Source organism: Chiloscyllium plagiosum, chromosome 9 (assembly GCF_004010195.1).
Source record: "Chiloscyllium plagiosum isolate BGI_BamShark_2017 chromosome 9, ASM401019v2, whole genome shotgun sequence".
Taxonomy (NCBI): Eukaryota; Metazoa; Chordata; class Chondrichthyes; order Orectolobiformes; family Hemiscylliidae; genus Chiloscyllium; species Chiloscyllium plagiosum.
The window spans coordinates 78,758,631-78,784,830 of record NC_057718.1 but is presented as its reverse complement, the minus strand read 5'-3'; the positions used below and the strand labels follow the sequence as shown (position 1 = coordinate 78,784,830).

At 40.0% G+C, this 26,200-nt stretch overlaps 1 protein-coding gene across 3 annotated transcripts in view; it reads left to right on the top strand.

The window, feature by feature from the left end:
• LOC122552973 (plasminogen-like) overlaps positions 1-26,200 on the top strand; it is a 119,312-nt gene that overhangs the window by 90,412 nt on the left and 2,700 nt on the right. For all 3 annotated transcript variants that reach the window (XM_043696296.1, XM_043696297.1, XM_043696298.1), the window contains 6 exons: positions 2,251-2,347; positions 8,799-8,919; positions 12,548-12,622; positions 13,060-13,200; positions 19,521-19,627; positions 22,326-22,471. In XM_043696296.1, coding sequence (XP_043552231.1) covers positions 2,251-2,347; positions 8,799-8,919; positions 12,548-12,622; positions 13,060-13,200; positions 19,521-19,627; positions 22,326-22,471 — 687 coding nt within the window. The remainder of the gene's footprint in view (positions 1-2,250; positions 2,348-8,798; positions 8,920-12,547; positions 12,623-13,059; positions 13,201-19,520; positions 19,628-22,325; positions 22,472-26,200) is intronic.

The following is a 26,200-nucleotide window of genomic DNA, read 5'->3' as shown; positions in this document are numbered from 1 at the left end:
TTGGATGGCATTGATGGAAATTTGTGATTTCATTCTTAGACTAATTGGAAGGGACTGGAAGCTTTAAGCATGAGTTCTTTGCATGAACTGTCCATGCAGTTACATTCTGGCTGCATTTCATCAATCACTGCATAATAACATTCAGTTTTACTAGTCCATTGGTGACAATATTTCCAGATGCAGTGTTCATGACCATGATGTTCATATTTTCAAATGTGTCTCTGAACTAGTCATTTGGCAAATTCCCCTCCACTGTCAGTCAAAAATGTTGCTGGTGTCTCATGTATGATTCTTATACATTTCTCCAAGGTCTGGATTTTACACTGCAGGTAAGATCTCACTCCTTAGCACAACTGTTGGGGACAGGCCCGCTTCTGCTTGGGTGATTCAATCCACTTTCATATTTTGGGCGATAGCCCTTCAGTTAATATGAGGTGAGACTTAAATCTAGCTTCTGGAAGATGCCCTCTCTCAGAGAGCTGCCAGACACTGGGAGGTCAGTAGCAATATCTAACTTGGTAACATAACTTGCACCTGAGTACAAATAACATCTTACTGAAGACAACGATCTCCTTTCATTAAGGTCTACTCAAACTGCAAACCAAGTAGGACATCAGGTCTCATCCACTATTTCTGCAGAACTGAACGTCTTGTTCAGCCTATTTGTGAATGAATATGCACGTGCATTGAGATTTAAAGCTGGTATAGGTTAAGTTTATTACATCATTAATTCACTAGTTCAGCCACTTGTTAAAAGATAACATTGTTATAATATATATGTTTCATTTTTCTGTTCATTGATAAAACCTGGCGTGTGTTTCTTTTATCTTAGATAGTGGTCAAAGTCCAACAAATTAACCATTGTATAGATTAAATTGACCATTTGTACATTTATGACGACTTGTAGAATAGTGACACTTGATTTTCATTCTTCCCATTAAGGTCATGAAAAAGAATAAATAGAACGTATGAACGTAGGAATTCAAAGTAGGAGTAGGCCATTTGGCTCCTCAAGCATGTTCTGCTAATTCAATAAAATACCGAGTTTTGAGAAGATTTGTAGCTCAGGTTGAGGTTTTGGATGTAGGTTTGCTCGCTGAGCTGAAAGGTTCATTTCCAGACGTTTTGTTACCTTACTAGGTAACATCTTCAGTGACCTCACGCGAAGCAATGCCGAAAAATCCTGCTTTCTATTTTATATGTTTCTATTTATATGTCCACCAATTTCTCAGCAACAAACACAAAAAAGCAGACAAGACATGTCCAGAAACCCTAGCCACTCTCCCTTACATCAAAGAAATCTCAGAAATGACTGCCAAACTTCTCAAACCTCTTGGCATCATGGTAGCCCTTAAACCACCAACACATTAAAACAGCAGCTAATGAACTTTAAAGATCCTGTACAGACAATGAGCAAAACTAATGTCATTTACAAAATACCGTGCAAGGACTGTAACAAACACTACATCGGACAAACAGGCAGAAAACTAGCCACCAGGATACATGAACACCAACTGGCCACAAAAAGACATGACCCTCTCTCACTAGTATCCTCACATATGGATGAGGATGGACACCACTTTGACTGGGAGAATACATCCATCCTAGGACAAGCCAAACAAAGACATGCACGAGAATTCCTAGAAGCATGGCATTCCAACTGGAACTCTATCAATAAACACATCGAGTTAGACCCCATCTACCACCCCCTGAGAAAAGGAACAGGAAGTGAATTCACCACAGGAAATAACGTCGCCACAGGTAATGACATCACCAACCCAAAGAAACCCAAACATATAAATAGAAAGCAGGAATTTTCAGCATTGCTTCTCATGAGGTCCACTGAGGATGTTACCTAGTAAGGTAACTAAACGTTTGGAAATGAGCCTTTCAGCTCAGCGAGCAAACCTACACTCAATAAAATACCTTACTCAGGCTACAACACCACAGAAACAATGTTCTCAACTATGACTGATAGCTAATTCATCTGGCGAGCATTTGATATTTGTTACACTTGACTGAAATGTTTGGGCCCTAATCTCAGTTATTCTTTCTTTAAGCTGTCTTTGCCTCCCTTTTCTTTTAAGAGACACCCAAAAACCTACCTCTTTGACTCACATATGTGGCTTAGAGCCAGATATTGTCTGAGTACCTCCTTGTATAACACCAAAGGATGTTTTTACTGGCTTAAAAACGTTATGTAGTTACATCTTGGTGTTAATATTTCTATGCATTCTTTTTTAATTGCAGTATTGCAGAAATCCAGATGAAGACCCCAATGGTCCATGGTGTTATACAACAGATCCTCAAAAAAGACATGATTACTGTAATGATATTCCCATATGTGGTAAGTTCTATTTTTGTATGCACTTTGCAAAATACATTTCCTAATATTGACAACTTACCTCTGCATAATACTGTTGCCTTAGTTTAAATTTAGTAATAGCAAATAATTAATGGGGTCATATATCAGTCAGCAGGTGAGCTCAACAGCCAGTTAGAGGCACTGAGCACCTTGAGGAAGCAAAAGTTGCCTTTTTGGAATCTGTTGCATGTTGGGGGCTGCCAGTGCCTTGCCAATTAGAGTAAGAAGTTCATGGAGGTGAAATTAGGAGACAGCTGTCTTGAAATTCAAAATAAGGGTGATAGCTGGCCCCACATCTGCTTTCAAGGTAACTGAAGAGCTATTCAATTGGCATTGTGGTGAGAAATTTAAGGGGAGGCAATAATCTAGTGGTATTATCACTATTAATCCAGAAACTCAGCAAGTGCTTGGGGACCTGTGTTCAATCTCCCCATGGCAGATGGTGGAATTTGAATTAATTTAAAAGAAAACTGGAATTAAGAATCATGGTGACCATGAAACCAATGTTGATTGTTGGTAAAACTCTTTGGGGCCTTCAGGGAAGGAAATCTGTCATCCACACCTAGTCTATATGTGACTCCATACCACAGCAATGTGGCTGACTCTCAACTGCCATCTGAAATGGCCTAGCAGGCCACTCAGTTCAAGGACGACTAGAAATGGGCAATAAATGCTAGCCAGACGCATGCATCTCACGAGGGAGTTTTTTTAAAAAAAAGGCATCTGTGCACTCATAGACTGGGTTTACTGGAAAAACAGTGAAGATTGCATTCAGTAACAGATAGGGTCTTTAAGGAACTTAAATGGCCATTAATTGGTAATAAATATGTTCAAAGCCTTTGGAACTTTGAAACTTACCCACCTATGTCAGTAACATTCATGCCACACAAGTCCAACAGTGACTATCTCCACATTTCTCTGATTAATAAATGTACAATCATTGAATGTTCCCCCATCATCAATATCCTGAGGGGTTATCATTGAACTGAAGCTTATCTGAAACATAAAAATACAGTGGCTACAAAAGCATCTTGCATCCCTTTGCTTCCCTAAGGTCAGAAGACCACCTGTATGTCAGGAGCATGATGGTATTTTGTCTATTTATGTGGAAGAATGTAACTCCAGCAGCACTCAAGAAGCTCAACACTATCAGGGAAAGATTTGTCCACTTTAACTGGTGTTCTATCCACAAACGTAAGCATTCACTTGCTTCACCACCAGTGGCAATATTATGTACCAACTGCAAGATAAACTGCAGCTATATTCTATGGTTTCTTTGACAATAACTTCCAAACCTGCAACCTCTACTAACTACAAGGAAAAGGCCAATAGCATAAGAAAAGCACCACTTGTAAATAAGGGAGCCCCTGTATTTTGTCATGACTCACTGGGATAGTGCACTTGAAATCAAGCCCCACAGTTCTGGATTTTCCTCTAAAGTTAAAGATTTTAAAGGAAGTATGCAAGATTCCTCAATGTATCTGATTTTCAGACCAGGTTGATAGAAAGCACACAGTAGGTTTCTGTACATAGCAAGAAGTATTATTCATTATAAAATATTAGATTCTAGCTACAGATAAACTGTTTTAAACCATTGGCATATAACATTACCAATTAAAACTCTAATTCTCTTATTAACTCCCTGAACACACACGCACAAAGGGAAAAGAAAACACATGGACAAAGAGGAAACTCTGGAAAAACAGTTCAGTAGTCTTTGTTTCAAAGTTCTGTTGAGATGATTTTTGCTAATCTAAAAATTTCCTCTTGGCTTTCCTTTTCCAAATGTTTTCCCTGGTTTGCTAAAGGCATAGGGTGGCTGGTTCACTTATGAAATTGCCTCTGATTTATCAATTAAAAGTAATGACTAACAGCAACTGCTGAAGAAAAGATTAATTGGTTTTCTTCACGTTTAAAGTAAGTTTTGACTGCAGAGAACAGAGACACTACTTCCAATTTATTGGAAATCAAATTCTTTCTCTGTGTCTTCTCCACCTCAAGATGTTCAGTTACCTAAAAACCAAATACAAGGCCTTTGTCATCAATAATTGATAGCAACCATCGGGTCCATGGGCCAATCAATTTCTTGATGCCACCAGTTGCATCATTACACAGAACCCCATCAGCTTCAATTATTGCTTGGTCAAATAGCTGTACAAACAGAATGCATGTCAGAAAGGTCAGGTTACTTGTTTTTCAAAGCATGCAGCAATCCTTTGAAGCATTCATTTTAAAATAGCTCTGATTCATTTTGGTCCACAATCTTCCAAAATGCAAAAATAAAAAGACATTGTCCTAACTTGTCTCTATCCTTAAAGAAATGAAGCATCATTTGAAATGTTTGTTTCAGTAGAAGATATGTGATACACAAACAACAAAACAGCCTTACAGTCTTGCACTTTTTAAACCTTTAACCTTTCTCAGCATATTCCATTTGGACTAATGCTTCTGTAATTGCATTATCTTTTATGGGAAGATGAATACTCTTTACATTAACTGGTTATAATTAAAAACTCCATCTGAATTGTCTTGATTTCTGATTGTTAAACTTCTCAGTGAGGGCTAGTGGATTATGATTAGTGTAATTGACATTTTCATGTTTCCTTGTCAGATATAGACTTCAAAGTGCTGAAGACCCAACAACAATTTCAAAGTGTCTTTTTCTACTAATAATGTGCAGTTCTAATCTTCGAATAATGTGCAGTTTCTTAGATAAATACTCCACTCCATGATCCTATAGCAGGAAGATGTGTACCCCTCCAAATTTCTGCTAAAGTTCACACACTCCTAAAATCCTCATGATTTCTCATTTAGTTCCAGGAACAGGGAATTCTGTTCAAGCTTTCACTTTCACTGTCCTTAATAATACTTGTCATTATCCAACAATATGTCAGAATTAGTTTATTCTTGCGTTCGAGAAATCACTTTTGGGAAAATTTATTACTAAATTACAAAATTACTAAACTATAATTGTTCAAACACATCTTCAGCTTGTCTCATATGTTCTTCCCAAGTGCTACTACATACAACAGCAACCAAACACACCACAAAGTTACAAATTTCAGCTACAACTTGATTCATAAGAGTCTGGAATGTAGCTGTGGCATTCTTTAACCCAGTTGGCATTACCTAACATTGGTATGCTTCATTCGGTGTAGCAAAGTCAATATTTCAATAGTCTTTACCAATAGCCTTTCAATACATCAATCGTAGAAAGGAATGAGGCACTGTCAACATTATCAATGCAGCCTTCTTAGCATGGAATTGCGTATGATTCTGTTTTCATGGCCACATTTACATTTCTGTAGTCTTTGCAAAGTCTTGTTGATCCATCCAATTTAGGAACCAATGCTATTGAACTACAGCTGCTTGGACTATGTTCAATCAAATGGTTCTCCAGCATGTTTGAATCTTTGTTTCCAGCTGAGATTTTTGTGCTTGACACAATTGTTAAGTATATTGTTTTATTGGTCCTGACTTATTAAATCCACATCACGTCTATCTAATGTAATACATCTAAGTGTATCTCTACAGATTACTTCATACGTTCTGAGTAGTCTGACAAGAGCCTCTCATTGTCCTTTCTATAAATAAGAGACGAATTTCTAACTGTGCCAATACTCAACTGTCTACTTCTCTTTCCACTTCACTCTTGTTATCTCTGACATCCTTCACTAGTCTTGATACACTGTTTCTCCAAATGCTCTTCTCTATGATAATACATTTTCAGCATGTTTATATGATATATTCGATACTTCTTCCTATCATCAGCAGTATTTATTAAATAATTCAATAACCTTTCTAACTACTTTCTATGGACCACTGAAATTTACTTTCAAAGGTTCACCTTGTAACGATGAACCAATACCAATATTTCATCTCCTGCTGGAAACTTTCTGATGCTGAATGCTTATTTGACCATTCTATCATTTTGCCTGTGAAATGTTTTAATGTTCTTGTGAGTCCTTTTAAAAACATAAACACATAATTCAACATTGAGGATTTATCTTTTTAATTCAAGAACTTCTCCCTAATCAGCTTTAATGAACCTCTAATCTCATGACCATAAACCAATTAAAATGAGCTCACTCCAGTAGATTTATTTGGGGAATCGCTAGTAACAAATAATAGGAAACTTAATCCTTTATCCCTATCCTGTGTATATTCATAACAGTATGCTTAATCATTTGAGAGTTTGATGTTACCTCTCCAAAGCTCTGTTTTTGCAGGTGATATGCAGCTAACATCAATTGCTTTATGCTAAATGATTTCCTGGAAAGCTTTAGACCAAAAGTTAGAATCCAGATCAAACTATTTCTCATTTGGTAGTCAAAAACAAACTGGCTTAACTTTTTCAGTAATCTCTCCCTATCTCTAAATTGTCTTAATAGAATAGCTTTTGCCAATGGGTATTCACACCTATAATTGTAAAGATGAATTGATGACCTGCTTTCAGTTTTAGTAATGGTCCTACACAATCTACTAACAGTAGAATAAATGATTCTTTAAAAACTGCTATGGATATTAAAGGTGCTGGTTTGATTACAAGCTGAGATTTTCCTACCCCTGACATTTAAGACAACTTTACAAAAATGCATTGTATCATAATGAAGCCTCAGCCATGTAAAACATCTATTTATTGATACCTGCATTTTTCATATTCCTATATGCCTTGCCATAGGAACTTCATGTGCTACTCAAAATATCCCCTTATGATATCGGAGCCGTACCACTCACTCACTCGTTCTTTGTTTGCAGGGATGTATGAGGATGTCTCCACTGCCTAATGAGAACTCAGAATAATAACATTCTATAACTCCTTCAACCTCACTGTGAGGCATCTATGCCAACTCACTTAACTCTGGATCTGCTTACTGATCCTCAATCAATGACATATGCCCTTTTAAACTATCCATATTCTTAAATAGAGTTTCATCTACCCTAACATCTGTATTTGATATTACTGAGACCTCTGGTTATGGACTTTGTTCAGCCAATGCTCTGGCACTACACACGATGGATAAATACTTTGAACCTTTTCCTGTAACTGTTCTGTTTTTTTAGCTTCAACTGAACTTTCCATGATTATAAGTCAAGCTATGACTTTCACTCCTGCTAAATAATTTTCTAATTACTCCAACTATTACTCCAGGCAAAATTACTCCACTCCAATTGGACTTTGTACAATGGAACCAGGATATAATCTCCACCTATCCCATTTACCAACACTTTGGCTTACTTTGAACTCTTTGGAGGGAAAACTAAATCCTTTTCCAGCAAGAGAGTTTAAGTAGCCTCCATATCCTTTAATATCATTATGGACTTAGATGCTTCCCTCTAAATAAAAACTCTTCATGTCACTGATCTACCTGTGTACTTTTCTGCACTGTCAGCAGTGTCTCTTTGATCTCTTAGCTGTGCTTAAAACTACAATCTGATCTGTGGTCTTTCCTACCAGTTTCGTTTTTTTGACATATTGCACATGATCCAAAAAATTTCATGATTTCCCTCTCAATTTCCAACACACGGAATGAATGTGCTCCACCTTGTTACCACGGAAGGACCTCATCTTCTGACATTTGCCTCCACCCCTCTACCTTCCTTCTCAATTTGAGAAGGAAACCTTGGAGTACTCCCAGCTACCTATGGCTAACAAATCAAGTTGGTAATTATCTAACCTTGTCACAAACAATGGGTGGAAGAGTAAGGAAAGCCTTTCATGTTAGCCAGGTAAACCTATAGTTGTTAGAACCTATAAGTCATCAGCGGTGCACCATGTCATGTGAGGAGTATGAGTACTGGAACTGCCTTGGCAAGAGCAATATCATGTTACTGGGTGGAGCAATCCACAAATCTTAGCTAATAATCCAGAGAACATGAATCCAAATCCCAATCTGGAGTTTGAGACTTTTTAATTTTTTTAACTTTAGAAATAGTAAATTAAAAAGTGACTGTGAAGCTGATGGATTGTTGTAAAACTTCAGGAAGCAAACCAGTTATGATTATCTAGTTGAATGGATATGTGACTCCAGTCCAACACCAATCTGTTAAATGTTTTGTGAAATGTTCTAGTTAGCTGCTAAGTTTGGTGGACGGCAAGAAATTTTGGCTTTGTTTACTAAACCCATCCTTGGAGGATTTGTATTTATAATTCAAATACTCTAGGATGTGTGAATTCACTTACCGTTATTAGTTTAATTTACTCAGTCACAGCTTTGGCTGAAGCTGGATTAATATGAAATAGTGAAATGCTATAATTCATGCCTTTGGACATGAATTATTTGTCATTTGATTATTGAAGATGATCATTCTCCTCCTAAGGTAATGTGGCATCAAGCTGACCAGGTTAGCAATAGAATCCTGGCAATGCTGGTGAAAGGGGATGTGAACAGAAAATGAATAATACGACTAAATTATCTTTTTGTGATGCTAGAACAACAGTCTAATGAATGTGGAAGGCCTAGTGTTGAACCCAAGAGATGTTTTGGAAGTATTGTTGGTGGCTGTATATCCAAACCATATTCCTGGCCTTGGCAAGTTAGTCTTCGCATTAAGTAAGTGATTTGCCTCAGAAACATATGATAAGAATATTTTTCTTCGATAAGTTACAAGTGAAGTCATGCTACTAACCACTGTTACACACTAAAATCTTTAACTTGACCAGCCACATAAATACTGTGGCTACAAGACACATGGAAACCAATGTTTTGAGTCCAGATAACTCACCATGGATGCTGCCTGACCCAGTGTTATCTCCAACACTTTTTTGATTTCAGTTCAGATTCCAGCATCTGCAGTAATTTGCCCTTAGACAGATGGGCACTTGCTAGAAACATCTTCTTGATCCTCAAAAATTTCTTCACCATCTACAAGGCACAGCTCAGTTTTGTGATGGGATACTTTTCACTTGCCTGGATGAGTGCTGCTCCAAAAAAATTCTAGGCACCACCCAGGACAAACCAGCCTATATCTGACTCTCTACTACCAGTGAATAGTAGTAATTGTGTGCATCATCATGCATGATGCATTACACAATGTATCAGGGCTTCTTCAACAGCACTTCCTTGACCTCCACTGCCTAGAGGGTCAAGGAATATGAATTTGAATACTACTACAATGTGCAAATTCCCCATCAAGCAACACATCATCCTGACTTGGAACTATATCTTCTGTTGAGAAAATGAGATCTGCAGAGGCTGGAGATCAGAGATGGAAATGTGTTGCTGGAGAAGCGCAGCAGGTCAGGCAGCATCTAGGGAACAGGAGAATCGACGTTTTGGGCATTAGCCCTTCTTCAGGATCTTCTGTTGCTGAGTTAAAACCTGGAACTCTCTTCATAGTTTCACTTTGGGAGAGTGTTCACCATGTAAGCGAAAGAGGTTTCAGAAAGCTGCACATGACCACTTTTTTGAGGGCGTTTGAGAATGGATAATGAATGCCGGGCTTGAAAGTGAGCCCCAAATTCCATGAACTTTTCAGAAAACACTGAAATGATAGAGATGAGTTGATACAAGAGGGAGGACTGGCTTTGAAGAGGGAACAGAGAAAATATGCAAGGATGGTTCCTGGGATGTGGAACTTCAGGGAGGTGTAGAAACTATAGAAACTAAGATTTACTTCCCTCAGAGGAGAGGAGGTGCTCATGAACAGCTGAATATACAAATCATGAGCAGGAGTAGACCACTCAGCCCCACAAGTCTGCTCCACCATTCACTAAGATTATGACTTATCTGACTGTAACCAAGAATCAACATTCCTACCTATCCCTGAGAACCTGTCAACCCCATGTTTAGCAAGATCTATCTATATCTGTCTTAAAAATATTCAGGGACTCTGCTTCCAACATTTAGAAAGAAAGTTCAAGAACTCATGACTCTCTCTGAGAAAAATATTTCACCTAATCTATTTTAAATTGGTATGACACAGGGATAGAGGTAAAAACAATGACTGCAGAGGCTGGAAACCAGATTCTGGATCAGTGGTGCTGGAAGAGCACAGCAATTCAGGCAGCATCCGAGGACAGGCAAAATCGACGTTTCGGGCAAAAGCCCTTCATCAGGAATAAAGGCAGAGAGCCTGAAGCGTGGAGAGATAAGCTAGAGGAGGGTGGGGGTGGGGATAGAGTACCATAGAGTCCAATAGGTCAGTGGGGAAGGAGATGAAGGTGATAGGTCAGGGAGGAGAGGGTGGAGTGGATAGGTGGAGAAGGAGCTGGGCAGGTCGGACAAGTCCGGACAGGTCAGGGGAACGCATGGAAGAAGAACGCCTCATCTTCCGCCTCAGAACACTTCAACCCCAGGGCATCAATGTGGATTTCAACAGTTTCCTCATTTCCCCTTCCCCCACCTCATCCTAGTATCTAACCTCCAGCAATACGATGACCTGACGTGTCTGGACTTGTCCGACCTGCCTAGCTCCTTTTCCACCTATCCACTCCACCCTCTCCTCCCTGACCTATCACCTTCATCTCCTTCCCCACTGACCTATTGTACTCTATGCTACTCTATCCCCACCCCCACCCTCCTCTAGCTTATCTCTCCACGCTTCAGTCTCTCTGCCTTTATTCCTGATGAAGGGCTTTTGCCCGAAACATCGATTTTGCCTGTCCTCGGATGCTGCCTGAATTGCTGTGCTCTTCCAGCACCACTGATCCATGACACAGGGATAGTAAGCCAAACCAAATCGTTTCATTATCACTGGATTCACAGCACAGGGAAATTAAAAGCATTCAATAACTGCCCAATTCTCCCTAGCCAGATTTTATAAATAACAGTCTTTGGTCACCAAGTTTATAACTTAGACAAAAGTTAAAGAAATTATTATTAATAATGTAAATTTAGCAGAACACAGGTAAACAACACAGTAAATGTAATTAATATCTACAATCTAAAGCCGAATCTTTTTTGATCATAACCCCCACTCTCTCACACACACACTGTTAAGGGATAATTTGACAAAGAAAATTAAAGAATTAAAATTTGACAATTCAATAAACAGTTTCCATCAATTGATAGTAGACCTTCATGAAATCCTTGGATAATGGGTTGTTCACAAGCAAGTAGAATTGTTTATCTTGCTTAAATTCTGAAGTCACTGTTAATGCAAACAGGCTCAGCAGACTTTTAGAAATATTTATTTTCTTCTTACAGACTGGGATTCTCAGGATATTCAACAATTTGATAATTGGAAAGAAACTAGAGAGAGAGAGAGTAGAACCAAGCGATATTGTCTCTGGAAATCTCCAAAACTCATAGTGCCTCCTGCCAAACAGTCAGAACTGGTTCTCTCTTGATTTTTTTCACTTTTCAATCAACATTCTTTGTGGTTGGCTGGTTAGCAGCAGTTGCTTGTTGGAGCAACTCAACATCCAACAAATTGCCAACCCTGAGCATAGGAACACCTCAGTGCTAATTCGACTACAATGTTCATAGACGAGTAATTAAGTTGTGTTATTTTTCCAGGCAAATTCCCAACGAAAAGCAGTTATCTTTGTTCGCTTCACTTTTGTAAAGAGTTGCTGTTCCAAGTTCAAGGTCAATTGTTCCAAGCTAGAAAATGAGAAAAATAAAATAAAAATTGTGATTGTCTCGACAAGTGATCCCTAGTTCTAAATTCTTCCACAAAGAGACAACATCTCTCCACATCCACACTATCAAGATCCATCAGGGTTGTGTATGCTTCAATCAAATCACTTTTTACTCTTTTAAACACAGGCATTACAAGTTGGTGAAAAGATCAGGGGAGATGAGGATTTTTACACATTGCATTATTTGCATGATTTGGAGAACACCTTCAACATATTGTCTAGCAATCACCATTGTTAGCAGCTAACCCGAGAGTGCAACTTTAAAAAAAAAGGGTTTGTGATTTACAAATGAAAGAAGTGAAACTATCACTGTATTCTAACGGATGAAAGGTTTAACAGACAATCAATTTTTCAATGTATAATTTCAGTTACATCACACTGCAAATTTTTGCTATAAATTCTGTGTTACGATCGAGCTCTCCACTATCACCTGATGAAGGAGCGTCGCTCTGAAAGCTAGTGTGCTTCCAATTAAACCTGTTGAACTATATTTTTTAACATTATTTGCATGGTATTATTGCAAACCGCTGAAGCTTACTTTGAAAGCCTTTAAATCAATTGATGTTAAATCATTAAAACTGTCTTGTATATTACAGTTTTGACACTCACTTCTGTGGAGGAAGTCTTATTGATACCAAGTGGGTGGTAACAGCCAAACAGTGTTTAGAACGGTAAGCGATTGATGCTTTAGATCGTAATCCTAATGACCCCTGTTCACAATGACCAACATTGAATTCTAGTGTGGCAACACTTTTATTTCAATTTCTCAGTCATGCTTCTACATTTCCCCACGGCATCATCACTTCAACTGATACGTCACTTCACTCCTGGCAGTAACACCTCCAGGTGCCTTAAGTGTAAGCTCTTTACTGCCCAACCAATTTCTCATCCTTCAAGATGTTCCTTAAGACCTACCAGTTTGACGACCTATTTGGGCATCTCTCCCAATATCTTCTTACATGACTCAATGACACATTTTGTTGGGTATTGGTAATATTTCCATGGAGCATTTTGAGCAGCTAATAATGGTAAAGATACTATTTCAATGCAAGCTATTATTTTTGTTAAAAAGTACAAGTATCTAACTCCTTCATTGCATCCATCACAGTTCCTTGAACCCCTTGGCCTACAGAGTCTATCTTGGAATATACAGAGAAAGAGGAGCTGAACCATCGAGACAGATCATTTTGGTTGACAAAATTTTTCTCGAACCCAGTGGGAATGACATTGCTTTATTAAAGCTTAAAAGGTATTACTTTTATTTCTGTTTTACATTTGTCTTTTGTTTTAATGATTTATTTCCTTCTGTAATGAGGCTTAGCTACCCGATGAAGATGCAGCGCTCTGAAAGCTGGTACTTCCAAATAAAACCTGTTGGACTATATCCTGGTGTTGTGTGATTTTGAACTTTGTCCACCCCAGTCCAACACTGGCACCTCCTCTTCTGCAATGAGGCAGACTTCATTAGGGAGCTTAGGTTGAAGGAAACCCTAGGGGGCAGTGACCATATGATAGAATTGAGCTGGCAGTTTGAGAAGGAGAAGCTGGAATCAGATGTAACAGTATTACAATTGAGTCAAGGTAACCACAAAGACATGAGGGAGCAGCCAGCTAGAATTAATAGAAGGGGAGCTTAACAAGGTAGACAGTGGAGTTGCAGTGGCAGGGGTTTTTAGGGGTAATTTGGGAGGAACAGCAGAACCTCATCCTAAGAAAGAAGAAACAAACTAAGGGGAGAATGAGGCAACCATCCCTGACAAGGGAAGTCAGGGACAGCATAAAAGCAAAAGAAATAACATACAATGTGGCGAATATTAGTGGGCAGACAAGAATTGGAAAGCTTTAAAAACCCAACAGAGGATCACTAAAAACAAGAGAGAAGATGAAATATTAAAGCAAACCATCTAGTGATACAAAAAATTGTAAGAGTTTTTTGGATATAGGTAAAAGAGAGGCAAGATTTGACATTGAACCACTGGAAATGAGGCTGAAGAAGTAGTAACGAGAAACAAAGAAATGGTGAAAGAACTGAATAGGTACTTTACATCAGTTTTTACAGTGGAAGACATCAGTAACATATGAGAACTCAAGAGAATTGGGGACAGAAGTGAGTGCAGTGGCCGTCATTAAGGAGAAGGTGGTGAGGAATCTAAAAGGTCTGAACTAGATGGGCTACACCCTAGAGTTCTGAAGGAGATAGTTGGGAAGATTATGAAGGCATTGGTAGTGATCTTTTAAGGTGGAAGATATGAGTAATATTCTAAAAATTCAAGAGAGTTGGGGGGCAGAGATAAGTATAGTAATCATTACTAAGGAGAAGGTGCTAGAAAAACTGAAAGATCTAAAGTGGATAAATCACCTGGAGCAGATGGGCTACACCCTAGAGTGCTGAAGGAGATAGTTGAAGAGATGGTGGAGGCTTTAGTAGTGATCTTACAGGTGTCACTGGAGTCAGGTGGGGTCTCAGACGACTGGAAAATCACTAATGTAAACCCCCATTTAAGAAGGGAGTAAGGCAAAAGATGGGAAATTATTGGCTAATTAGCCTGAATTGAATCGTTGGTAAGATTTTGGAGTCCATTGGGAAGGATGAGATTTCTGAATATTTGGAAGTGCATGGTAAAATAGGGCAAAGTTAGCATGTTTCATCAAGGGGAGGTCATGCCTGATGAATCTGTTAGAGTTCTTTGAGGAGATAATGAGCAGGTTAGACTAAGGAGAGCCAATTGATCTTATCTATCTGGACTTCCAGAAGGCCTTTGATAAGATACCACACAAAAGGCTGCGGAGTAAGATAAGAAACAAAAAAAACTTCCGATGCTGGAATCCAAAGTAGACAGGCAAGAGGCTGAAAGAACACAGCAAGCCAGGCAGCACCAGGAGGTGGAGAAGTCAACATTTCGGGTGTAATCCTTCTTGATAACCCATGGTATTAGAGATAAGGTACTAGCATGGATAGAAGATTGGCTGTCTGGCAGAAGGCAGAGAGTGGGGATAAAAGGCTCCTTCTCAGGACGGAAGCCAGTGACTCGTAGTATTCCACAAAGTTGGTGTTGGAACCACAACTTTTCATTAATGATCTAGATGAAGGAACTGTGGGCATTCTGGCTAGGTTTGCAAATGATACAAAGATAGGTGGAGGGGCAGGTAGTATTGAGGAGGTGGGGATGCTGCAGAGAGATTTACACATGTTAGGAGATGGGAAAAGAAGTGATAGCTGAGATACAATGTGGGAATGTGTGAGGTCATGCACTTTGGTAGGAATGAGCTATTTTCTAAATGGGGAGAAAATTCAGAAGTCTGAAGTAGAAAGGGACTCTGGAGTCCGAGTCCAGGTTTCTCTTAAGGTAAACTTGCAGATTGAGACGTTAATTAGGAAGGCAAATGCAATGTTATCACTCATCCTGAGAGGACTAGATTATAAAAACAGGAACATATTTCTGGGGCTTTATAAAGCCCTAGTCAGACAACATTTCCAGTATTGTGAGCAATTTTGGGCCTCATACCTCAGGAAGGATGGACTGGCACTGGAGCAGGACCAGAGGAGATTCATAAGGATGATCCCAGAAATGAAATGCTTAAGATATGAGGAAAATTTGAGGACTCTGGGACTATACTCGACTGGGTTTGTACTCAATTGAGTTTAGAAGGATGGGGTGGGTGGTGGGGTTCTGATTGAAAGTTATAGAATACTGAATGGCCTGAACAGAGTGGATATTGGAAAGATGTTTCCATTGGCAGGAGAGATGAGGACCCAAGGACATGGCCTTAGAATAAAGGGAAGACCCTTTAGAATAGAGATAAGGAGAAGCTCTTTAGCCAGAGAGTGGTGAATCTGAGGCATTCATTGCCACAGAAGGCTATGAAGGTCAGGTCATTAAATCTATTTAAAACAGAGATAGATAAGTTCTTGATTGCCAAGGGGATCAAAGATTACAGGGAACAAGTTGGAAAACCTAACAGCCATGATTGAATGGTGGAGCAGACTTGATGGGCTGAATGGCCTAATTTCTGCTCCTGTCTTATAGTCTTATTGTCTTATGGAATCACTGGGGTCAGGGAGGGTGCCAGAGAACTAGACATTAGGTTTTGTAAAACCCCTTTTTAAGAAGGCAAATGACAGGAAGCTATTTAACCTGAGCTCAGCTGGTAAGATTTTAGAGTCCATTATTAAGGATGAAATTGCAGAGTACTTGGAAATGCATGGTAAAAGAAGGCTGAATCAGCATGGCTTCATCAATGGCAGGTCATGCCTGGAAAATCTGTTAGAATTCTTTGAAGAGATAATGAGCAGGTTAAACAAAAGAAGCCAGTGGACTTAATCTATTTTGATTTCCAGAAGGCCTTTGACAAGGTGCCGCACAGGAATCTGCTAAATAAGGTAAGAGCCCACAGTATTAGGGGCAAGGTAGTCATGGATAGAGGATTGGCTGATCAGCAGAAGGTAAACAGGGGGGATAAAAGGGTCTTTTTTCAGGGTGGCAGCCAGTGACTATTATAGTTCTGCAGGGATCTGTGTTGGGACCACAACTATTCACATTGTTCATTACCCATCTGGACAAAATGGACTGAGGTCATTGTGCTAAGTTTGCAGGTGACACAAAGACAGCTGGATGGACAGGTAGTGTTGGGGAAGTGGGGAGGTTGCAGAGTATTTGAACAGGCTGGGAGGGTGGGCATAAACTTGGCAGATGGAATATAATGTGGGAAAGTATGAGGTTATGTACTTTGATAGGAAGAATACAGGTGTAGACTATTTTCTAAATGGAGAAAAGCTTCAGAATACTGAAGCAGAAAGGGATTTGGGAATTCTAGATCAGTATTCTATTAAAGTTAACATGTAGGTTGAGTTGGCAGTTAGGAAGGCGAATGGAGTGTTAGCATTGATTTCAAGAGGAATAGAAAACAAGAGCAGAGTGTATGCTGAGGCTGCATGAGGCTTTGGTTTGACCACATTGAAATATTGGGAGCAGTTTTAGGCCCTGTACCCGAGTCACCATTGGAGGTGGTCAAGAGGAGGTTTGCAAGATTAATCCCGGGAGTGAAGGGCTGGTCATATGAGGAGTGATTGAGGACTCTGAGTTTGTACTTGATAGAGTTTAGAAGGATGAGGGGGTACTGACTGAAACTTACAGAATACTGAGAGGTTTGGATAGAGTGGACAGGGAGATGATGTTTCCACTGGTAGGAGAGATAGGACCGGAGGCCACAGCCTCAGAGTAAAGGGACAACCCTTTAAGACTGAGATGAGGAGAAATTTCTTCAGCCAGAGGGGCGCTGAATCTGTAGATCACGTCATCACAGGAGACTGCGAAGGCCAAGTTATTGAGTGCCTTTAAGATAGAGATGGGTTCTTGATTGGTAACAGGTTCAAGGGTTAGGGGGAGAAGGGTGAGAATGGGTTTGAAAAGCATAACAGCCATGATCGAATGGCAGATTAGACTCAGTAGGCCAAATGGCCTTATCCAACTCCTATATTGTTTGGGTTTATATGGTCTTCTGTGTTCATGATGATGCAGTGCTTCTGAGAAGGTCTACCTTCTGCACCGTAAGAGCCTCTGCATACTGTAGGATTAATATATACTGATCTGAATTCAAGCAATCTTTATCTGCCCCTAGTTTGCCCTTTTAACCAGCAGTGTGAGATTGTGGAAGCTCCATCTCAAAGAGTGACCACCTGGAAGTACAACAATCCCCTAGGAAGTTGTTCAGTGAGGAACCCTGAACTGGGAGATGAGTCCAGGAAAGCAGGGACAAGCTGGCAGACCCTGCCGAGGGTGTGGGCAGAAGGGGGCATTAATATCATTGGAGAGGCTTCTGATGGACATAGTGGACACAGAAAGAAGGCACACCCATAATGTCCAAACATGAATCCATCAAGTTCCACTTGCCGATGACTTCTCCTATGACAGGTAAAATCCCAGTGGTGGCAAGGGTGGTCTTTAAGTGGCTACTTAATGCCTCCACTCGTATTGGTAAAATTGAAAGTCAGGCCACGTTGATGGCAGGTGTAATGCTGGTGCTGATGTTTAGTTTCCTGCCCTCCACCCATGCCATCCTGCCCTCAAGGTACATAAAATTCTAGCCAACTGTGAAGGCTATAGTTTCATATTAACATTTAACAGGTCATGCATTCTGGAAAAATAGTGGGCGTTAATAACATGCAATATTGTTACTGCACCGGTTGTCCAACATGTTAAGGGATTAAGAGATTCAGCAGAAATTGCTTTGCATAAATGACATCTTGATCCTTAGCCTTCTAGTTACTGTATGTTTAAGAACTTGCTAGTTTAGCACATTAACTGCTCATTAACTTTATCACAGAAAATTAGCATTCTTAATTAAGAGTATAATTACTATTTCAACAATGTGATCAGTATTAATACAATGCTAATCAACCTTTCTAACCCAGAAATGGGTCAGTTTCAACTGTTCAATATCATTTCAGTATGCAGCAAATTCTTATAGATTCAGAACATTTTATATTTTGGAAGTTTTAGTCCTTAATTTTCCTTGTTTTCTTCTTTTTAGAATCATAGAATCATAGAGTCATACAACACAGAAACAGATGCTTCGTTTTGACTCATCTGCACCAACCAGACATCCCAATCTGACCTCGTCCTATTTCCAGCATTTGGCCCATATCTCTCTAAATCCTCCCTATTCACATAACCATCCAGATACCTTTTAAATGTTGTAATTGTACCCATCTACTTCCTCTGGCAGCACATTCCATACACATACCACTCTCTGGGTGGAAAAGTTACTCCTCAGGTCCTTTTTTAAATCTTTCCACTCTCACCTTAAACCTATGCCTTCTAGTTCTTGTTCAGAAATATGGAGCGTATTTGAAATCAACAAAGTTCCTCCATAGCGGAGGATAGTTGGGGGTGAGTCAAACCGCACACCTCTTTGAAGCAGTTAATGTGCTGAGTTCTGAGATTTGAATGTCCACCAGCGTAGACAGGTAGCTACTGTATTTAAGTCGACTGGAGTGAAAGGGTGGCAGCTGGGTAAGGGGTTAGATTTCTAGATGTGCAGGGGACAAGGGTGCCATGTAGGGTGCCAGGTAAGTATGTTACTAGGTGAGCATTGTGTCAGGTATATGATGGAGTACTCAGGAAAGTTGCTGGAGGGCTGGGGGAATGGATGTGTCAGGAGGAATGTTGGACCCTGAAGAAGCTGAGGAGGGTATTAAGGCCAGCAGTGGCCAAGGAGAATGTCAGCGCTGGCAGGAGTAAGTGGGGATGAAGGGGCCAAGAGGAAAGGAGTGTGGGTTCCTCGGGTTCAGATCAATGGAGGGGTTGAGGGTTGTCAGGTTCTGGATTCCCTATCCAATGGTTTTGAGGCAGTTCTGAAAAAAGGTGACTGGAACTCAAACATTAACTCTGCTTTTTCTCCACTGATGCTGCCAGACCTGCTGAGTTTCTCCAGCAATTTCTGTTTTTGTTTCTAATTTCCATCATTTTTTTTAAAAAGAAGTATACAGACCTGATAGTTAAGAAGTAATGACCTGATGCAAATTAAATAAAAATAAAAAATGATTTGCGATACTGCTTTTGGTTTCAGGCCAGCTGTCCTGACTGACAAAGTGGCATTAATCTGTTTACCAACACAGGACTATATACTACCAAATGGAGCTGAATGCTATGTTTCAGGCTGGGGTGAAACTCAAGGTACACATTAACACAAATGTTGATCAAATAAAGTAACGTGTTCTTAATTGTTTGCTTTTATCTTTCCTCTTTTTCTTCTCTAATTTGTGTCCTTGTTCACCCATCCTCTTCTAAAAGCGTTGATTCCAAGTTTGCTCATTGTTCCTTGGACGCTGATATCATTGAGCCTTTGTGTCCAATCGGTTTGAAGTGATCCATTTCTCTGCCAATGTACAACCTCCTCATTGATAAGGTCTCTGCTATACACCCTCAATACTACCTAAGTTGTACAACCTCTGTCATTGTAAAATGCTGATCTACCATAGCCACATGCGTGGAGCTTAGATTCTGAATTCAACAAATGTATGGAATCCAATCCTTGGCCACAATGAATGGCAAACAAACTGGAAGAGAGAAAATGCAAACTCTTTGATTTGCAAGTTGGAACATCAGGACCATGCACAACCATTGAGAGAGATCCTCTAATCAATTTGTACATTTGGAAAGGAAAGGATTAGAAGGATATGGACCAGGTTCCAGGAAATGGGGTTAGTGTGGAAGAACATTTTGGTTGGCATGGACCAGTTTGAGGCGAAGAGTCTGTGTCCATGCTGATTCTATGACTTGATGACTCTACGTTGTTATACACCTCTGGAATGGGTGGGACTTCAACCCAGGCCTCCTGGCTCAGAGGTAGTGACACTACCACAGAACCACAAGGCTGGCTTGCAGTTAATTGATACGTATTAGCTCTGATCATTGTGGAACTTGATAGGCTAAACAAATAGTCACTTTGCATTACAGGATAGAATATTGTTGAAGATAGAGGCACATGGTTGAAGAGTTTCATCTTGTAATAACCAAGACTGAGGCAACATTTCAAAGGTAACAGCAACTGCATGAGAAAATGGAGGCTTTTGGTTGAACTAAAATCATTACCCTTAAAGAAGTGATAAAAGAAATGCTGAAGAGTATTTATTCAAGCCAATGAGCAAACGAAACTAGTCTCAGGAGGCCAGAGTAGCGTCCTAATGGCCAAACATGAACAATGTGATTTAAAATCACATGAACATCCATCTAAGCAAGTTAAAGAAACATGCAAGGCTTTCAAAGAAAAATATTGGGTGAAGATTGGAGGACCCCATTTCAATTTCACTGGCACCAATTATCTTGTCACTGTTGCCAATGTTCCTATGTATTTTTAAAATTTTATTTGTCGGTTATTGAGCATCACTTGTTAGGCCAGCATTTATGGCCCATTCTAATTGCCCTCAGGAAGCTAGTGATGAACTGACTTCCTAAACTGTAGCAGTCATTGGGGTGTAGAGACACCCAAGTACTGTTGGGGGTTCCTGGATTTTGGCCCAGTGACAGTGAAGAAACAGCAATTTAGTTTCAAGTCAGGATGGTGTGTGGTTTGGTGGGAAATCTTTAGGTGGTGGTGTTCCCATTTATCTGCTCTTCTAGGTGGTCAAAATTGTGAGTTTATAAACTGCTGGGTTCTGGAGTGCACGTTGCAGATGATACATATAGCATTGGTGGTGAAGGAAGTGAATGTTGAAGGTAATGGATGGGGCACCAATTACATGAGATGGTTTGTCCAGGTGGTGTAAAGCTTCCTCAGTGTTGTGGAAGCTGCATTCATTCAAAAAAGTGGGAAGTATTCCACTTCACTTCTGACCTGAGGACAGAAGTTAAGGAGGCAAGAGATAAATTGGTCAACACAGAATTCCTAGCTTTTGCTTTTGCTTTTCCTAGATTTGCTTCTGCATCCACAGTGTTGTTTTGGATAATCCAGTTAGCTTCTGATCATGGTAACCCTCCAGGATGATCATAATTGGTCTTCCAGCATTTATAATTCTATTGAATATCAATGGGCAATAGTTAGAGTCTCTCTTGTTGGGCATAGTCATTACCCTGGCACCTGGGTGACACAAATGCTACATGCCATTTATATTAGTGCATGCTGTAGTGCCAAAAATGTCAACTGTTAAAAAAGTCAAATATAAACTCATGAGTTTTCTTTTCCAAAATTAAATGAACTTGTACTTTGTTCAATTTATATCCCACTTGCCTATAACATTAGTTGTCTTAATCTAAAATATTAAAAATGCACAGATAAATATTTTAGACAGCTGGTACAAACTTACATCTCACATCTGTGGAACAGTTTATTGTAATGAATTTCTGCACAAATAGCCTGTCAATACTATAGGTCAGAATCTGCAGAGTTCCTGTATTCAATGGCGCTAAAGCTGGAAGGGCAGCTAGGCTCAGAATCACATATTTGGGGTGAATGGATATAGTGGCCTCTCAATGAAGAAGGAGCAAGGAATGAGCAGAATATCTCAAACTATTAACACTGCATTTTCTTGCATTTGTAAATTTGAGTGTTTTCATGAGAGGGAAAATAAGAACAGACCTTACGAAGCAGAAATCCAATTTTCATAATCCCACATTGATAGCTGTGCCTACAGTTGTATAGATTTTAAGCTTGAGAAATTAATACACCACAATGTTTCTCTCTTCCTTAAGCCTAATTCATTAACCAAGCTTGGCTACCTATTCTAATAATGCATTATGTGCTTTTGTGTCCAATTTTATTTGATAATGTTCCCATGAAGCATTTTGAAATGTTTTACAACAATAAAGGTGTTGTATGAATACAAATAGCTGTTGATTTCTGGAATTCTTTTTCATTTGTCCCATTTGGTTTTAGGAACTGGACGTGATGGGGTTTTAAAAGAAGCAGGTTTTTCAGTGATAGAAAATAACATTTGCAATCAGCCTGAACATTTGGATGGAAGTGTGAAAAACAGCGAACTGTGTGCAGGAAATATTGAACATAGTGTTGGCAACTGTCAGGTATGTGATTATTCAGCTGGATGAAAGGAATTGAATGGTTTAAAGTTAAAAAATGGGAAGATCAGCCTCATCAATGAGAGATTAAGATGCAATTTAATAAATTGAGGGAGACAATTACTCTGTCTTAATGTTAAAGTTCAGTTTTCATAATTTTGTTATTGTATTGAACACCAGAATACAAGGACAGGAAGAGACCATTCCATCTCTTGAACCTGTTCTTCCATTAGGCAGTTAACAGGAGTCAAAATAATTTCTGGTTTGACTGTCAGCCCTAGGAGAAAGAGTCAGGAATGATGGAATTCTCATTCTGTTGGAGCAGGTGCTAACAGGAGTGGGGCCACTGACTCTTAAATTTTCGAGACAGCTGATTGCAATAGTGGACTATTTAAAATCCCCACCTCAGTGCTGTGACACTTCATTCCAGTGACACTTCATTCCAGTTAGTTTAAAAAGAGGGAAGCCCTCCAGTTTTCACACCTTCTCAGCTCCACACACTGTCCATGCCCCATCTATTATCTCCAGCATGGCAATGGAGCATCAATCATCCAGATACTTTAAAATTTCAATAACTATAGAACTTCAGACACTTGTAATTTCTTCACTTTACATACATTAACATTGTGAACTTGACAGCAGAGGTCAGACAGATCAAACAGAATTTCAGGTATTTCTGGTACTTCAACAGAATAATGGATGTCTGGTCTCAGGCAAACCTCATTATGCATTCTTAGCTAAGAGCTGAGGCATCCATTACTCTGCTGAACTCGTCAGTGCCTATTTGACTGATGGCTTTTTTGTATTACCTATTTTGCTTAATCAACCCATTGAAAGATATTATTGCGAAGCCTTAGTGTTGAGAGTTGAACATGGGCTTCCCAGTCCAGGGGCAGAAACACTACCACAGCACCATAGGTGCCCTCATAATGTCTAGTTTTTTTAATCAACGTGTTCAGAGATGTTATTACATATATCTGGAGTCAGTAGGACTTGAACCTGAGCCTCCTGTACCAGGGGTACAGACATTACCATTATGTCATAATAAGGCCAATTCTGGACATTATGGCATTACTTTCTGTTTGCAAATGGCTGCTTAATTTTTCTCGCTGGTTTTTCACCTACTCTTCCTAAGCAATCTGTTCAGAGATGTTATTACACACCTCCGGAGCAGATGGGACTTGAACCCGGGCCTCCCAGACCAGCGGTAGAGACAGTACTACAATGCCACAACCATCCCCATAATGTCTAATTGCAAAAGGTTAAGAAGTTTCATATACTCGCAGTTTCAGTTATTGAACCTTTAAAGAGTTTGGGTGATTGGCATTATGTTGCTCTGTAGTAGCAAGGGGATTTTTTAAACATTTTTTAACATTGTGGAACATTATCAATTAATTCCTGTCTTTTAAATTTTCACTTAACACATTTTAACAGATGGGCGGCACGGTGGTTAGCACTGCTGCCTCACAGCGTCAGAGGCCCGGGTTCAATTCCCGCCTCAGGCAACTGTCTGTGTGGAGTTTGCACATTCTCCCTGTGTCTGCGTGGCTTTCCTCTGGGTGCTCCAGTTTCCTCCCACGGTCCAAAAATGTGCAGGTTAGGTGAATTGGCCATGCTAAGTTGCATGTAGTGTTAGGTGAAGGGGTAAATGTGTGGGAATGGGTCTGGGTGGGTTGCTCTTCGGAGGGTCGATGTGGATTTATTGGGCCGAAGGGCCTGTTTCCACACTGTAAGTAATCTAATCTAATCTTACTGCCTTACTGTTACCTTATGCAGTTCACTGCTGGGTAATTGGATCATAGTCTGACATGCGGGGGAGTCAAGTTTGCATAAGACACCATGGGGCTGGGTGGCATACCCATACATTCTCCATGGCAGTGTCTCTGCCAATTAAATTTCACTTGCTAAACAATCAAAACTTTCCTCATGCATTATTAATATTTGATTTCCCCTTGACTTTATATACTTGGGAATTGTCAAAATGAAATACCTTGACATAAGGACTACCATTTGAACTTAATGTTGGTGGCATGCTCATGAACTGAACCATCCCACATCCTTAACTGGCCCTGGTGTAAACCAAAAACCCTGGGAATGGTACTGGGAATATTCGAATTGTAACTCACCTGTTACGTTAACTTGGTGAAATTCCAGGTCTACACTGTGACAATTTTTAAAAAAATTCTAAGTTGAAAGATGTCAGGTAGTTACAAAAGCCCAAACAATTCACTAATATTTTTTAGGGAAGGAAATCTGTTGGTCTTATCACCTCTGACCTATATATGACTCCAGATCACCAACAGGTTTGTTTATTAACTAAAGTAGATTATTAAGCCACTGTGTTGTATCAAATTGACAGTGGTTCAATGTGAATGTCCTTCTTAGAGCAACCAAGACAAGCAATAAAATCTCAAATCCTGAAAGAAATTAAAAGAAACTCGGTATTGCTGAAGAAAGACACATTTGTCAAGGTATTTCACCTTGTGCTCATTTTGACAATTCCCAAGTATATAAAGTCAAGGGGAAATCAAATATTAATCATGTTGTGGTTCTGTTCGCCGAGCTGGGAATTTGTGTTGCAGACGTTTCGTCCCCTGTCTAGGTGACATCCTCAGTGCTTGGGAGCCTCCTGTGAAGCGCTTCTGTGATCTTTCCTCCGGCATTTATAGTGGCTTGTCTCTGCCGTTTCCGGTTGTCAGTTCCAGCTGTCCGCTGCAGTGGTCGGTATATTGGGTCCAGGTCGATGTGCTTATTGACTGAATCTGTGGATGAGTGCCATGCCTCTCAGAATTCCCTGGCTGTTCTCTGTTTGGCTTGTCCTATAATAGTAGTGTTGTCCCAGTCGAACTCATATTGCTTGTCATCTGCGTGTGTGGCTACTAAGGATAGCTGGTCGTGTCGTTTTGTGGCTATTTGCAGATGACGCTAAGGTAGGCAGAGTTATGGATAGTGCCGAAGGATGTTGTGGGTTACAGAGGGACATATATAAGATGCAAAGCTGGGCTGAGAAGTGGCAAATGGAATTTAATGTGGAAAAGTGAGGTTTAGATTAGATTAGATTTCTTACAGTATGGAAACAGGCCCTTCAGCCAACAAGTCCACACCGACCCTCCGAAGAGTAACTCACCCAGGCCCATTCCCCCGACTAATGCACCTAACACTATGGGCAATTTAACATGGTCAATTCTCCTGACCTGCACATCTTTAGACTGTGGGAGAAAACCAGAGCACCAGGTGGGACAATGTACAAACTCCACACAGAGAGTCACCCAAGGCGGTAATTGAACCCGGGTCCTTGGCGCTGTGAGGCAGCAGTGCTAAGTACTGAGCCACCATGCTGTGTACCCACAATAAGACTTTTGCCACAGACAACAGTTGAAAATCTAATTAAACAAGACGTCACAGGTCAGGTCAGCAGAAAGGAATATAGTCATCATGATAATTACAATTTTTTATTCCACTGCAACAGTTCCAGTTTTATTGTGATTCTGTTTGCCGAGCTGGGGATTTGTGTTGCAGACGTTTCGTCCCCTGTCTCGATTGATAAGCACATCGACCTGGACCCAATATACTGACCACTGCAACGGACAGCTGGAACTGACAACCGGAAGCAGCAGATTCAAACCACTACAAATGCCGGAGGAAAGATCGCAGAAGCGCTTCACAGGAGGCTCCCAAGCACTGAGGATGTCACCTAGACAGGGGACGAAACATCTGCAACACAAATTCCCAGCT